Source organism: Ascidiella aspersa, chromosome 6, assembly GCF_963924565.1.
Source record: "Ascidiella aspersa chromosome 6, kaAscAspe10.2, whole genome shotgun sequence".
NCBI classification, from domain to species: domain Eukaryota; kingdom Metazoa; phylum Chordata; class Ascidiacea; order Phlebobranchia; family Ascidiidae; genus Ascidiella; species Ascidiella aspersa.
The window spans coordinates 16,453,957-16,471,148 of record NC_139452.1 but is presented as its reverse complement, the minus strand read 5'-3'; the positions used below and the strand labels follow the sequence as shown (position 1 = coordinate 16,471,148).

General features: G+C 39.9%; 1 protein-coding gene across 2 annotated transcripts; it reads right to left on the bottom strand.

Annotated features, from left to right (window-relative positions):
* Positions 1–1,196: 1,196 nt before the first annotated feature.
* Positions 1,197–16,499, bottom strand: LOC146140492 (RNA-binding protein Nova-1-like). Of its 2 annotated transcripts, none has more exons than XM_083391213.1 (5): positions 16,349–16,499; positions 12,146–12,328; positions 8,283–8,419; positions 3,808–3,900; positions 1,197–3,688 (listed from the first exon to the last, which is right to left on the bottom strand). In XM_083391213.1, the coding sequence occupies exons 1-5, from the start codon at positions 16,461–16,463 to the stop codon at positions 2,528–2,530; spliced, it is 1,689 nt and encodes a 562-aa protein (XP_083247339.1). In that variant the 5' UTR covers positions 16,464–16,499; the 3' UTR covers positions 1,197–2,527. The 2 variants fall into 2 exon arrangements, with proteins under 2 accessions (XP_083247339.1, XP_083247340.1); XM_083391214.1 differs by lacking the exon at positions 16,349–16,499 and adding an exon at positions 12,588–12,889.
* Between the last annotated feature and the right edge of the window lie 693 nt (positions 16,500–17,192).

The window sequence follows — 17,192 nt, the reverse complement described above, 5'->3', positions numbered from 1 at the left end:
GTAAAAAATTGTCAAGAAACAAGATATTGGAAAAAAACATAACATAGTACGTGAAAAGAAAACACTAGAAGATTCTGAACAATGGCTTCATTTAAAAGCTACTCTCCTATGACATGCAAGGGGGTATCTTCAAGTTAGCGAACGTAGCAACATGCGCACAAGCATTACATAACAACTGTATTTAGGCATAACTGTAAAGATATGAGTGAAGAGACTATAGAAAACGGTTTGGTAGAAATTGATTAGAGCGAACAGTAACACTGGTTTATTGCTCACGTCCCGCAAAGAGTCCCGAGACAGAACATAAATATGGAGAAAACAAACCTAAAAATTATCAAATTTTGCTTCGAGACCGTGTTGTTCACAGTGGGAACGCGATTTGCTGAGCTCAACGAGTGCGACGAACAACTTTGAGTGCTTTTCACAGCGGCAAATATATAATTAGGAGAGCACAGACAAAGAAGTCACGTTTAACTTTATCTATAGAATAAAAAACTAAAAAAACACACTTTTTTTAAAATAGAGCAAAATTAAAACTCTTACCATCGTCGTGATTGGTTCCCGGCATCCACCGTCCAATTCCATAGATTTTCACCGACCGATTTCGCGACACATGGCGTTTGTTTTCGGTATATACCTGTGCTACTCGATCTGACTATTACCTTTATATTATACTCAGTTGCAATCTAACTTGCTAAGTTTCAGATGGTGTGAAGGGTGTGATGTAACGACGTAGCTGATCGCGCAACACAGTGTAGCGTTTTAATGAAGCTTACGGAACACAGATGCGACAATGAGGAAAGTTTACGAGATGAGTATCGACTACCGATCGTGATTCAGTTGTGGATAAAAGACAAGATAATAGATTTTGATAATTTTAAAGTTAAACATTTTAAGGTTATATGCATATTAAGTGGCTAACTGGCGCATGGGTTATATTTAATACAACCCAAACGTGATAAAGCATTGGTGCATTGGAAGAGTTATGTAAGTGCAGCAACAGTATAAGTTAAAAAGACCCAAAACAAGGATTGTTTTAATATGTTTTTGTATAGAATAAGTTTCGAAATAACGAAAAAATATTCGTTCGTTAGTATCGCAAAGCTTGTTCAACGCCAGCATTGACTAGCTTAATAAATTACTTCAATTAACCAAACTCCGTTCATGACATCGTTTTCAAATCGCAAAGACGATTTCAATCGCAAAGACGATTTGATTATTGGTGACAAATTTCCGATTAAATGTGAAAGAAAATGGGCGAGTGTGCTTGTACTCGAATGCGCGCGCAGGTGTGTGTGGCTAAAGAAAACTATCAAGGTTCTGGTGATGAATCTACGGGACATGACAGTGTGCGATGCAGGGGAACCAACCATGATGATGGCGTGACGTCCACAGCCTTGGAACAATCTAGAACAGAGAAGTGACGTTTATGGAGCGGTAAAAAGTAAAACGTAAAAAGAATGCAGCAGCAATGTATATGCTTATATAGATGGGGCACAGGTCTTTTTAGACATACAAGATTTTATGGCAGCAGAGTCTAGGGTGCTATTACGCGAGTTTGAGGAATACACATTTTGCATGCAGCGTTATGGGATAAAATATGCGTTGTGTTGGCAAATGGTCAACATATGTCATCAGTCGATAAAGTTAGTGAGAATCATAGGCAATAAGATGCCACTTGTTTTACTATAAAAAAACACTTATAAACAGTTATTATCATTTTAAGCCAAGAAAAACCTTAATAAGTTCCGGAGGAGACCAGAAAGCAATTTAGTGCAAGGAGATGGCGCCAGGGCGTCCCGGTCGTGCGGAAATAATTTAACTCGAGTGAAACTCACTCCAAACTAAAACAAACCATAAATGACATATTTTCTCCTCTCTTAAGGCCTTGAAATTATTTGGCTCTATAAAAGGGCCTTGAAGCCTGTAGGCAATATAAGTTTACGTAAGGTTACTTATTATTCACGAATTAAAAAAAATCTACTGTGGAACATCACTTGAACAATCGCGACAATACTACAGAGCAACATATTGTAATGAATAGATTTGCTACTGGGACGTTACTTTGCTAATCGATTCTTGGATGAACAAACGAGTGACAGAAGGGAAGAAATAGACATGATTGATCGAAATGAAATAAGGGCACGTGTGGAAATTAGGATTTACTAAAACAAAAGTAAGCGATGACCTATAATAAACGTTAGTTGCTCGGAAACACGCAATGAACGGTACGATGCGTGAAGTGAAATCTGCCCTAATGAGCTATACATAATGCATGTCGATCTTAGGTGTCACCTGGCTAAAACAGAAAAACGTGAGTAACAGCCCTTCTACGTTGATATTTCACCATCTTAGCTGCTTTGAACTGAAAAACTTTTCTTAACAAGCAGATTCAGGACTGTTAGCAGAAACAGGAAAGAGGTAAATTGTTTGGCTTACACAGTTCGCTAATTTGGCAACTTCCGGAAGACTGCTGGGCATCGTCATTATCATTCGAAATTCAATTTGACCGTTTTAACCTAAACTTTTACATGAACTTGACTTGCTGCGATCGAGCGGTCTGCGCCGCCGTAATGCGTTGGGTAATCAGCAGCTGGGCGGTCTGTGGACTCGGCGGCTTCCCTGTTATCGAGACTTTTCTGTTCCTGGTACCTATCACGTACTCCCCTTTCTTGGATATTTGAATCTTGGCGCCTGAAATGTCCTGGTATTCCACTAAAGTCCGACCGGCCTTGCCCAGAATTGCACCGATCAAGTTTTCTGGAATTGCCAGCTCGATGGTTTCCCGCTGACCGTCAGTCGACTTCTCGATGCTCAGTAGACCAACTCCAGACTGTTGGGTTCCATAGGGTACTATTGATGCAGGCGGGGTAGACGCCAGAGAAATGCTGGTGGGTGTGGCGGCCGAGGGTGGGTGTTGTAACAGGGTATTCCCGGCACCTGCAAGTGCACCAGAGGCGCCGAGAAGTTGCGGGTGATTTGCAGTAATGTATCCAGCTGATGCTAAGCTAGCAAGATAATTATTGTTAGGAAGAGAAAAGGTCTGGGCTGGGACACCTGTTGGAAAGCCTGCATGCAGCGACGTTTCTGTTGGAAGGGTGGCAGCGGAAATAATGGGATTTGACGCAGGCAGTGGACTCACACTTCCTCCCAAGGAACCACTGGGTATGAATCCTAAGGATGAGGTACCAGCACCGGCTGCGTGCATCCCAGGAACAACACTAAAGGGACTATAGTTTAATCCACTCACAGTGTATCCCAATGAGCTCATAGCTGCATTAATGGTAGTAAGTTCGCCGTTTGTTCCGGCTGCAGCGGTTCCTGGGTATCCAGCTGCAGCCGCAGCCGCGGTAGCCTGATGAGCGTATGTCGGCACTGAGGCGGCCTGGAGAAAGGTGGGGTGTTGGCCAGGAATAATATAATGCCCCAGCATGGCCGCAACACCCGGGTGAGACGCATCAATGATGGTTGCCGATCCAGCGGCGTAAGGTGACCCGGTTGGGTTGGCGTTGGCGACTGGTCCTGAAACACCTGAGTAACTTATGTTTGGACAACTCGCACTTTGGGGATCGTCCTTAATCTTGTCAATAATGATATTGGACGCTGCAATCAGCTGGTGTTTTTCACCCTTGATGGTTATGACGCGTTCCTGAACGTTGACTCTTTCTGGTTTTTGGGACAACTGAACCTGCAACATTAAACTAAGCGTTACTAAAGACACACAAACTATATAATAAAAACCTAAAAACTAAATTTTCAGCGAACATCGTATTCACAACACGCGGTGGCGATAGGGAGTACTATTACCTTCGAGCCGCTTTCCTCCATTATAGTTTTCACAGTTGCGCCAGCTTTACCGATCACCAAGCCAGCTGTTGTGTTGGGTACAATCATTTTAACCTGGACAAAAAAGCATAACTTGTTGGCCAACGCTTTATGACTTGGTAACAACATTTTAGTGGCGAAGGATGTTTTTGTTACACTTTGATAAAACAGAAATCACGATTTGTGTTTCTTGTTTTTTAAATAATTGGAATCAACTTGTGCTACTCGCAAGAATTAGTGACATAGTTTCATTTTGTGTAGGCTGAAAAAACTGCTGCATTTGTTTGTGTACCGATTTACTCTCTTTCAACCAAACAGGGCTATGGACCTAAGGGGTGCATTAGTCTTTTAAAAATTAAAAGTAATTGAATCGACCAAGGCAAATTAGGCCCTTTCCTCTCAGATCGCCCTCGGGAGTGACGCTTCGATGTTCAGTAGAAGGCGCGGGGAAAGAGAAGGCCCTGGCGAAGAAAAAACACATCAAATAGAGACGGGAGTAAACCCATTTAACTCAATTTCTGGGCGATCGATCGATAGACATCATATTGTAGTCTGCATGGTGACGAACGTGATGGAACCTACGAAACTCCTGCAAGCAACCAAGGCCATCCCCCGGGAAGAGTTTTGCGGTTATTACTCCGGAGACAAGTTGCACACGTATAGTCGGTATTAGGCGTATAGGCAATTAGGCATACCGTATTGGTCTGGATACGATTTGCACTAAATATCAATGCGCCAACTTAAAGCTTTTACATGATTTTCTAATATAAGTACGCTATAGATGTTACACGGTGTTAATAAACGTCATCAGGTTAATTTTCCCTTTCACTATTGTGATTAGTTTCCACTCTTTGATCAGTCTGTTTTAAGTTACAAAAACGTTTCTGTGTAAACGATTGAAGAAGAATCCAGTATATTCCCAAACTAACACGATTGCAGTTTTCTTAGTGTGATAAAAACAATACAGTTTAATTTTTATGTTTAATAAAACTAAGCCGGGCTTGCCTAAGCAGCGAAAGATGTTGTCTAAGCAGCAAAAGCTTCAGTTTTGTGTAAAGAAAGCGACATCCTTCATACAAGCGGCTTGAAACCGCGATTTCTAAACGTGAATGCATAGCACATGCACGTTTTCTTTAATACGTGAAGTGACACTAACGCACGTATACAGCTGTGCATGCTTAAATGAGGTTTCAAGTAGGCTAAAAATTGTGATATCATAAACAGCTACTATATTTTACAAACTAATCAACCGGTATACCATGTCTTTTCAATTAAATTATAATACACCATGAAATACATGCTTGGCTATAGCTCATAAAACATGACTTCTACCGCGATACAAGCTGTAGGTCTACATTCCTTCTTAAACAAATAAATAACCACCCAATGTTGAAACAGACTAAAGAAAGCACAGTTTTTTTAAATAGTGAAACTCGCCCATACCCAAAACCATACCCAAAATTCACTACCACAAAACGTCAAGAAAACAATGGATTTACGATTTACGAGCATCGCATATCGAGTCAATCGAGCTTGTTCAAGAATTTTACTGCCTTTGGTTTTGCGCACGTCTTAGGCTTTTCAAATTCGTTTAACTGGACTCGTTAAAAAAGCTGTAGCTTGAGTGCGAAGAGAAGGAGCGCGATGCGACTTAGCCAAACTACGACAGCAGGGACAGCTTCGTCAGCCGTCGCTCACCATTCAATCGATACTTGATTTTTATTTTTATTACTTGCTTGCCATGGCGCGACCTATACCGGTAAACACAACATTAGATGGATTAGATAAGAACTGTGATGTATCCAAACTTGCGTCAAAAGAAACGATGTAATAATTATTGGTGATCTAAGTCGTGTTACCATTCCGCTGCAGTCATACGATATATAAACAAATATATGCATACTTCTAATAAAAAAATAAAATTAACCTTGATTCAGTCACCGGCCTCGTATTCGAAACTCATCCGTATCCCAATCGATTAGAGCGTGTGAGTGTGACCAACGTTTATCGAAAATCTTTATGATCGTGTAGGCTATCTCGCGAATTATTTCATTTAAAATGTGCCAATCAACTCCCAGCATAGAACAAATGAAAAAACATTCCGTATTATATACGGTCAGTTTAGTTAAGCGTTGGTTCATGTCATATTTTCTAAAAATGTTGATCAATCCATTGTTTGTTTTATCAAGGTACATGGTATTCAATTTAACACATAAAAAAACTATATGTTGTCACGCGTTTTTATGACGATGCAATGTGTACATGCTGCCATTAGACAATTGTGCTTGACTCAAGCTTGTACAGGTAAACTTGTAAAAAGTACTTGACAGTTGCTTGTCATTTGAACTTATTTCGTATTTATGTTTTGTTATTCCTGGGGAAAACAAGGAACACGGGCCGGGCCAGGCTCGCCAAGCCATTTAATTTAAAAAAAAAACATTTTAGGAAAAATATCCATTTTTTCTAAAAATTCGATTCGAATTTTGAATAAATTACACTGGTAAAGCAACCTCATTTTCCGTGCTCTCATCAGCTTGTCAAAACAAGTTTTCACAGATTTTAAAGAATCACCCTTTATAGTATGTTTATGTCAGTTTCTATTACACCGGCCCTCCCAAGACATTTTTTTATTCTCTGGCTTACGATCCCCTGGTAAAAATTATTTCGATCCCCAATGTATAGTACACAAACAACTAATAAAATTGCGTTCTAAGAATGAGCAAAACATTTGTCGGAGCTAGTAGTATGCAAAATTTATTCAGTCATGTGACACTTTTGGTCACTGACAATTTCGATCGATAGGGCGGTATTTGAAAGTATAAGAGTAAAAAGTCCACTCAGTCAACTACAACTAATCGTAACTTATAGTTGAAATTGCTGAAGTGAAGGCACAGGCGTCAAACCCCGTAAATAACAACTGCGCGAGTAAGCAAAGAGTAGAAAAAGAAAAAGCCAAGTCGGCTGAGAGTTCTTTGGGACACTTAATGAAGGCACTAGTCGGCCTCTTGCAGCTCGCCTGAGCAAACATGTGAAAGTGACGCAGCGCAATAAAGTGGGATCCCTGGAGAGCTGCCGCTCGTCAGCAGGCTTCTCAAGTGCACTTAAAACAGGACGCGCAGCTCCGTTGCTGCCGAATAAGGGTCGTGGACCGGACTAAGCTAGGGAATACATGCGGTGTTAGCCGCTGCATCAACAATTTCTTCGTCCCGCTTTGGGAAATCAAAATACTAAGCGCGCTCGTGGTCTAGTTGACGCTACAATGTACTTCAGAAAAAAATGCGGGAACTCTGCACATGGTATAATATTTTTGGGTGTGTAAAATGTATTTATCGTCGTTTAAAAATATTTCCACAGTTATAAGTAATATAGATTTGCACTATTATTCGTTTTTTAACTATATCTTCCCTTTCGTTTAAGTCAGCAAGTCCAGAAACTATCCAGTCGGGTTTATCGAAGGAAAAAAAATTTGGGAAACCTCAATAATGTTCCGAATACAAATTTTCTAAGCCAGTGGACTATACATCGAACTAATGTCTTGTCGCGGTCTGAGTAAATCACAGACGACCACGAACAAAGGGCCAACGAAAGCACTCCCAGCTTACCCGCTGGGTTAAAATGGTGAAATTAAACTGCAACGCAGCGAACCGTAACAGCAAGTTTAGTCGTAAATAATGCTCAGTCATTGGGCAATGGTCACGGCAGCATATTAATAAGGGTTTAACAACAAGTTTTAGGCCTATCCACAAAACAACAAATGTTATGTCTATTTACTGATGTGTGATTTTTTATAGAGGCAGAACGAACACCAAGTGGAGATCAGTGGCGTAGCCAGCCGAAAATTTTGGGGTGGCCAAAAAGTTGAAATGTTTTATTTAGCTCTTAGCATTGTATCAACTGCCGTAACGAACACAAGTAAAAATGCTAGCAAACCGTTTCGAGCAGCAACTGACTGAGTGTTAACGCAATACTCAAAAATCAGTCAATGAGCAAAAACTGTCTGAAAGTACTAAAAGTACATTAATGTATAGTAAATATTATATTAACTACATCGTTTGTGACGTAACAATGCATGACAATTGAAGGTGTGGTATGCCTGTGATCAAATGTTGTGGTACTGCTCATAAACGCTACAAAACAAATTATTAAGAGTAAAATATTTATAAATTTTGGGGGGGGCCATGGCCCCTCAGGCCCCCCCTAGCTACGCCTATGGTGGGGATTCCCTCGGTTCCAAAAAAAATGTGTTTATAAGAGCTGTTTCCAGAAGCTATAAAGACTCGGTATATTAGTGCTCATGGGAAACATACTTCTTTGGAACGATATTCCTTGGTGACTCACGCCACTAAGAGCACTAAATTTGGCTCACATTAAACCATAGAAGCAGTAGTCGAAAATCCCTGTGCGAGATTGAGAGATCCGCACACCATTCCCAAGACAATTTTTGTTTTATGCTTCACCTGTTTTGGCCGATCGCCGATGATTGCTGCCAGATCCTTGGGGACTGGAAACTCGTACACCTTCTCAATGATTGTGTTCTGGACTTTCATTAAACCTTCTGCTGTACCTTGGATCAGCACAACGCGGTCCTGTGTCCCTAAATAAATAAGATTTTTTTTGTAATTCTATGGCCAGCATGGATCATAAGATGGTAACATTTTAAAAGCAAGAATTACATATGTTTGAATTTGAATTTTGAAGTTTAATAGTTTTAAGTATAATTTTCCAGCAGAGGTGCCAATTAGGGGATACATTTAAAGATGAACATTTGTTATACCTTCTTCTCTTTGGTTTGGGGTGTAGTTTGCAATATTTTAATAAATTATGTCACATGGACTACATTCATGTTCATAAATATTAACCACAAAAAGTTTTTGGAAAGCATAAAATAAACGCGTCGCATCAGAGTTTTCCACGCGTATCAGCTTTAGCAAATTTGATAACTTTAAAATCTACAACGTTCCTGAAAAGGCTAAAAAACTACCACCCATATTAAAACTTACTTTTGGTTACTGATCAAACTAGGAAAAAAATATATTGTCGTTACTGCGACGAAGTTTGCGACGAAAATTGAATCTTGCCTCGCACCCCGAGGCGGATTTAGCTTTGCGCAGATATCGTTACACGACAATTGCCCAGATATGATCTCAACGACATAACGCCCAGCCATTGCTAGTGATATCAGTTATTAAGTGTGACCATCAAACTTTGCTACGAGCTTTTGTTGCTTGTGTATAACTAAATGAAAACATATAGGGTTTCTTCATTTGTTATTGTATTTTTTAAAGTAGAGTGAAAGCATGTGGGATAAAATCGGTTTACCTACACTCCCGAATATACTAATTTCCAAAATAAAGTGAATTACGCTACAAACTCTAAAAACGTTACAAAAAAAAGCTTTATCACGCAAATACGCTAATAAGAATAACTAGTGTGTTTAAACTTTCGTTAAAGGTACTGGCTTGACGCTCACGCAAGAAGCTCAAAGCAACTTTTACGCTTGTCGCGCTCTCGAGAGAAGGGTGCCTGAGTGGAGAAAGCGACCTCCTTGTGAATTTTGGAAAGCTTTTGAGCACAGATGGGCAGCGGTGCTTAAATGCTTGGGACAACTAACTCTGTGCTTCCTGTTATCACGCCAGAATTAAAAACTCTTTAGCACGGAACATACGTTTGCGATGCCACGCTTTTCACGAAAACGATTTACCCTAAAGGGCAAAATGATTGCTGTGCCAAGCCTTCCGGAAACTTTTACAGCTAGCTAATGGTAGAAATCTTTGAATTATTTGAATAGCATAGGCTTAAGTTTATTGCGATGCCGTATGGCTTTATTTACGAAATAGTTCCCGCATACAAATAAGTCGTATTAAAATTCCTCCTCTTGTATTTTGTGCAATATTGCATTAACGTAACAAATTTTAGCCTAAATTGTCCTGTCAGTTAACTATATACATAGAAAACAGACTGTACATAGTGATGTGTGGTCCGCCAATCGACTTGTTGGAAATTATAAGGAACCTAAGAACGAGCTGATTGTATTCGTACAGTTTCCTACTTCCCGGTTGTGTCAAAATTTCCTAAGCTGTAACGACTGGCACGCGTAATAATCAAATTCGTGCGTTGCAGCTGATCAGTCAATAGCAAGTAGCAAGAAAACGTCATGTAAATTTGGTATTTTCGCAAACAAATTACGTTATTACCGTGATTAAACAAAAAATCAAAACAAATCAAAGTTTTCGCAAAGACTGTGAACTTGGAATGAGAAAAATTGATCGTGGTACTGTTTACAATTCTAAAGATTGTCAAACATACTTCTACTGGGTAGTGCTATTGGGCGTAAATACAGGAAGGCACTCAAATATTGACGGCAAACATTGTGTCAAATAATTGCTTGTTCGATTATCACCCTTTCGCTTGTCATAAACGTCGTTACAAGGATACCGTTTAACATTTTCAGTTTTCAAGAGTACAGTATGGCACAACTAATAAACTCCAAGCTGTGCTGTAAGCCAAAAAACAAATAAAAAGCAATATGACTATTTAACATTTTTCGCATTTTCCTGAAAACCAAGATGCATTTGGTACGTAGCAAGCAAGGCACTGTTAAAAAAAATCGATATTTCCTGCAACGTGTTGCGTTTGCCCATTTTCGATCACTGTAACACATCACCTGCCAGCGAACCTATATGAATTTTAATAGGGTCGCAGAGCTAATACACCGCAATTATACGCCTTTTCCAGACAAGAATGTTATTTGTACGGTATAGTTTCATTTATGCGAGCTATAAGTCTACGACACAAAGAAGATAACGGTGTAAAATAGTCTTACACGACTTAATCAGAAGGTATTGTTAGGGTGCGTAAATCGGTCAGTACATTTCATGATATACACTCTCCTGCTTTATAAAAGCCCTTATACCAACTCTTTTTTAATTTAATAATTTGCAATGATATTATCGCAAAATTTTAACTAAACTAAATTATATAACGTTTGTTAAGCATACCCGTTATTATTTTCACAATAAAGGTCATTCATAAACTAAAGGCACCCGATCTTTTCCTTTTCAAATTCAAAAAAAATTTGAGTATGTTCGATGTTAAAAACGACTGTCCAGGTCATTGTGACGTCGAAATGAACGACGTGCAAACCGCAGTTTGGCAGGGATAAACGATCCCATAGGCTTTTATGCTGTGCCGATATTTGGTTTTCACACCAGGAAATACGTGGTCGACCCGAACGTTTGAAATCTACAAAGGGACACGAATTCTATTATAATGGAAAATAGCATTATATTAAAAAGCTTCATCGAATGTTGGCATTTTAGTCAAAGGATTAAATTGTCAAAAAAATTGTACGCGACGCCATATCAATAATGCAATCTAAAATCACATTGGGACTTAAGAAAAATCAATAAAGCCATAATAGTGCATGGAGAGTTGTATCAACTGCCATAACGAACACAAGTAACAATGCTAGCAAACCGTTGGTGAATGTGCCAGGTTTATACGACCCAAATGCTATATACTTCCTCGAGTTTTCGGCTGTGAATATTACGTCCCTCTATCAGCCAGCGCAATACATGAAGCAGGGCTTTGATTGCGATATGATTCCTGTACAACCACGCAAGGGCAACTTGTTATTTTAGCCTATGCAATGTACGCGCAATAGTGTTCCTTATTTATTGTGATGAACGGGAAGTCGCTTGGTCAATTTAAATCGAGATTGACGGCTGTCTCTCATTTATCGAGGAAGTGCTTACTAATGGAACGCAAAAGCGCATTGATAGCATTTCTAGATGGCTCAATATAAGAATAGATGCTGATAATTACTTTCCATAAGCTGAAGAAAGCTGAGTTCGGAATATTTGCATCTTACGCGTTGGCCGAAACGAATTGTTCTGATGGCAATACGTCTTCAACAATTTTATTAATTGTTCAACTAGAAACCAAGCTAGTGCAATCTCGAGATTTGTAAAGAACAAAACAATTAAAATTCTAAAACAAACAGTTAATTGATGGATTTCCTATAAAGTAAAACAAAACTATTTACATGTTGACACAAATAAAGCATGTTAGGTGTTTCACAAAAACGAAAAACACGTGCCGAATGTCCGCTGTTTCCAAAAATGCAGCACAAAAACGGTCGGCCGCGACCTACTGTTTTAACAAACTTTATCAAACTTTCGGGGGGAAATTGATCCTGACCGTCGATTGCCAGTCGCGATAAGTCGCGCGAACCCGGGCAAGCGCGTTCGTTAACTTTCTTACAACAACAAACAGGCGACTTAGTTTCAAAAACGAGACTGCAGCACAACATAAAAAGTACCTGGGTAGAAGTCCTTGGCCTTGGATAGCTTTATTATGGCACCGGAGTCTTTTTGAAGTTGAACAATGATCTGACCTCCTTTTCCTATCACGGCTCCTGCAGCGTAACCAGGAATTAGGACTTTTACAATCAGCTGGCCAGGATGGGGCGTGATATGGGCTATTCCATTCTCCATGGATGCATCTGCACCAAACAAAAAACAAACAAAGTTAGACAAGCTGACGTATTCGTCTAAGATTTTAAGTAGTAGGTGCAGGGACGTGTTATTTATACGATAAACTACATTTTCAGTGAATCAAGCAAACAACGAATAAAAAACGTAGGAAACACACGGATAACAGGTAAAAACGTATTAGGTATGTCACTGACAAAGCTTATCTAGCGCCAACAGGGCATCATCAGCGACAACAGAAATCTGCCGCAACTTCACTTTGTTTCTTACCGTATTGGATTTGGTGAACAAATGGGTTGTAATCACTTTCTTGGATATAGTCGTAGCCGTTGCAGCGATATTCCATAACTAATTTGGCAGAGTTGAAATGATTTGCAAATGTCAATGACCTACGATATGGCCTACTGAAACAAAACGATTTGGGACATCATAGCAAAGACACATCAGGCACCTGTCTCAAACGCAGTTTATTTTTTTAACCTCATAACGCCTACTAACCTGGCAGATGTATTTAAACTGTCGGCTTTCGAGTAGGCGCATACGGTTTAGCATTAATTAGGTTTACGCAATTATTTATGTCAGCAAGCATGAAATTGATACCTCCACTACCGTGTCTACAGCAGTGTCTAAAGACATTTCTACAACACCTTAAGAAAATTTTTTGCAGATAAAGCAATTACTGTACTGTATCTGGAACAAACTGCGGCTATATACTCGTCGCCAGGTCGGTTTCGTATACCTATGTCCAAAGAATAACAGCGCCGGCGTCGTTGACATTTTGACGGCGGCAGATTGAAAAAAAAAGCACTGCAATTAGATTAGCCTGTTCCTAGCGCGATGCCTTGTTACCTGCACTACATAAACACGCGGGTCAGAAGGCCTGCCCTTTCCTCCTAGTGACAATCGACAATGGGATACCGTTCGCCAAATTTACTATATAATAGAGAGCTGATATGGCTGCGCGTGGGCCTGCATTCAAATATGCGTTAGATAGGTATGGTGGCCTTAATGTGCTGCTTTATGCATAACGGTGTAACGCCACTAAGTAAAAATGTTACAGCTGATCAGAAAGCATTAACGCTTTACGAGCCGCATTAAAATTTGCTCCACTAGCTTTTTCTTGTTAACACGCCGTTTTATCAGCTTTGCCAGGTACAGCCGTGGAAGCGCTCCAGGTCGCTTTACGACGTGATATAGCCCTTTTCGATAAACTTTGAGCCGGGTGACGGTATTTACAACAGACTGGGGTCCTTACTGTGATTTACCGAAGCCCTGTTTGTTTCCAGTTATTCGACCAACGTAAAAAATTTACGCGCGTTGACTAAACATTAACTCTGAATTTTATGGGCCCAGTGACAAGCTTTCGCTTCTCTACGCTTTACCACAGTCAACTATGCTTTGTTAATATCGTTTGAAAACCACTCCGAAAATCTAGTTCAGTACCGAAAGTTGTTTAACAGATTTAAGAAGTATAAATAGCTATATTTGTTTGAAAAACTTTCATTGTCGAGCTTTTATTTCAAAGCCTAAAAAAATGTTTAAAGCGTCCTTGCCACACGTATCGGTGTCATTCAAACTGCTTCACACGTAATCGCAGGGCGGGTATTGGCGCATTAAACTTGATAAAATAAGAAATATTATACTAAGAACGTTGTTAGTTTAAACAAATCTCAGCTGCGTTTTCAAGAAAATTTACTTGGGCAAGCTGACGAGTTTATGCGCAACTAATCGATACTTGCGGATCGATAATTGTTAGAATCGGTTTCCTTTATATAGTTTTATTAATTGTCTGCATTTTTTTCTAAACACACTATTTTGTCTTCCAAGTCTAAGGCACTGACAAAAAGGTGTCGATCTGTTTTTCGTACCAAACTAACTATATTTTTTAAAACATCAACGCAAATATCTCTGCATCTGACAAACCCAAATGGACAGAGCAACCGCAAATCGTATGATGTCGACTGCTGCTTGCAGCTTGTAGAGGAAACTTATTGTCGTCAAATGAGAAACGGCACCAAGCAGTGGGTTCTCGGGTTGGCACGGACTCAGTGGCGGCCTGGTTCCCCATCAGTCACGGACTGGCACAGCAGGAAATCGTTTGAAAGTGACTTTTCACTCGTCTTGGGGCCCTGGGCCGCGTCCGCAACCGAACAACAAGGAAAATCCGGAGTAGATTAAAATAACGATCGAACGCCTAACTTCCGCGTTCCATAGGAGTTCTTGGCAAAATCGGCATAAATGCGTCCTGTCTCTTATACCTGATTAGTAAAATGTTGAAACTTGTAAAAATCGCAGGCAACAAATCTAAGTTGAACTTCCATATTGTGCATGTGGAAAATGCGAAATATTTTATTGTTGGATGTAACGTAAAACGACAATTACTATTTTAGTTAACAAACAAACAAAACATACTTGGAATTTAAACTACATTGAACTATACTAGCAAACCGTCGCCTTCGAACAGTTATGTCACAAGTTTATTTATTAACAAATCTGTAACTGGCCAGCCGTACACTTTCTGTCTGATGTACAATCTCTTGCGCGACTACCCTTAGTTACTGAGTCAAAATAAAGAAAACGAGACTTGGATGCGAACAACAGATCCCAGTAAATTTCCTTTTCAGCTGGCGACAAATAACGTTTTGCACGGAATAGTCACGACATAATGACATATGTGCAAAGTAATGTCGAAATCATGCGCTCTAGTCGTTACGAAGCAGTTCGTGTAATTTCAGGCGTGATCAGCATATGATTGTCAGCGATACTCTGCTAGATGGCAAGTCGGTTTATAACAAAATGGCCAGCCTAATTTTAAATGAACCTTTAAATTTGCTGGAGCATGGATTGGCATTTGAAATAATATTCGAAATGAAGTCCACTCATAAAGCCCAACAATCCAACATAGTGTTTACAATATAGATGGTACAAACATTAAGTATTGGCGTCCAACACTTAATGTTGTTCAACGTAAAGCAAATTAAAAAGAATTAAAAATGTTTTTTAAAGAAAAAAGTTTCACAAATTTCTAATATAAATAAATAAACAACCAAGCGACCGTATTACTTATTATAGTCCGGAATTCACAGATCTAACAATGTTACTAGTGTTGAATCAGTGATTAATTTTTTGTCATGCAGAAACACCGCAGCCTGCTTGCAACAGCGAGCATATTGCATCTTGTCGTTATCAATCATTTTGGCGAGAGGAAGTGTTCATCTGCTCGTCATTGCAACTTTGACAGTTAAAGATGGCTTGTTATGGAAAATGCTCGCAAGCCGGGCGGTCTTCAATATTTTTGTGGCCACAAAGAGCGTACGCCACACGGCTAGACTTTTCCCGCAGGGTTTTTGTCAAAGAGGGAGGCCGGGCGATTGGCAGATAAGGGCTCAGCATGTGTGCGCCAATGCGTTCAAGATTATTTCAGCTATCAACTAGCTTGTTTATAACGACAGCAGTTGGGGACATCGCGCGTCACAAACAAAGGGGCCAAACGTGAAATAATACGCCATGGGTCAGTGCCCAAGAAAGAAACAGCTTGTGATAGATATGCATGGTTTCTTGTGAATAAAAACCATCTTCCGCATGGACAGGTTTGCATCAGTAAGGAGCTTTGTTGTTTGAGTTTTTCGGACGGCGCGTACTTCGCTAGTTGCCGTGTCAAACAAACCTAGGTTTTACGACGGTTAAGAATGCCGTTGCTAACGCGCCAAAATGTTATCACCAAATAAATGACCGTAATTGAAATAACAATAGCGACCATGTTATAATTACAATCAGACGACAAATCGCACACTGTTTATTTTGACTGTAATATAAACGTGTGGCTTGAATCACCTAATACCTACGTGTAAGTACATGGCTGCATTTTGTTACATTTATCTATGGATGACAATAACTCAAAGTAAATAAACACTTATAGGTTAATTTGTCAAGGCTTTATATCGCCCACTTCGTTAATATATGCACAACGAAATGCTTCACTGGTTTACCAAAATAACAAAGCAAAAAACAAACAACAGTCGAAAACTTACCGTCCATGTCCGACTTCTCTCGCTTGATATCCACAAGTTCAATTGGTTCCTCCAACGGTCTTTTGCGCGACTCAACGAAATAGGTCCCGTTCGGCATAGGTACTACAGCCATCATTATTATGAACACATTCTGTTGCGGCGTTTCTGTGATTCAGCGTTATCCTCGATCTAAGCAGCAACAGGCAACGCGCCGAGACTGGATTTTTTCTACGCTTGACCCAAGCGCGTTCTTCTACAAACCTCTCACTTGTGCCCTCTCGCAGCATGGGCGCATGGCCATCTATCGATCGAGCGCTGGCGACGTGTGCATTACTCAAGGGAGTTGCTTGTTTATTCCTTCTTGGCCTTCGACCATGTGCATCACGCGTGCTTTCGTTTGGCCTATATTTTACCTTTCGACAACCGTGACCGATAAAACGTGCCAAAGCTAATAAATATTTCATTGGGTTCGCCAACTTTTTCGATTAATTGGTTACACTTCACCATTGGCTTTTGTTGTGTGTGGTGTTGTTCTACATTTCACTATTGGTTTTTGTTGTGTGTGGTGTTGTTTTGCAGACGTTACTATCGACGTTCGACTCCTATACACGATTTGTTCGCTCGCTATGAAACACCCTCCTGTCTTAACACGCATAAAGCCACTTGAAATATATGTATATCTCTGTCATCTAATCCAGGGTTTCCCAAACTTTTTTGGACCACGGACCATTATTTGTGATTCTTTTTTTTTCGAGGACCGCAATGTAATTAACTACACAGTTAAATTATCCTATAACTTCACTTCGTTTCTCAGCCCAGCCTCACAACAACTTTTTACTCACTAGTTTTCGCGCAACAGGTAAGA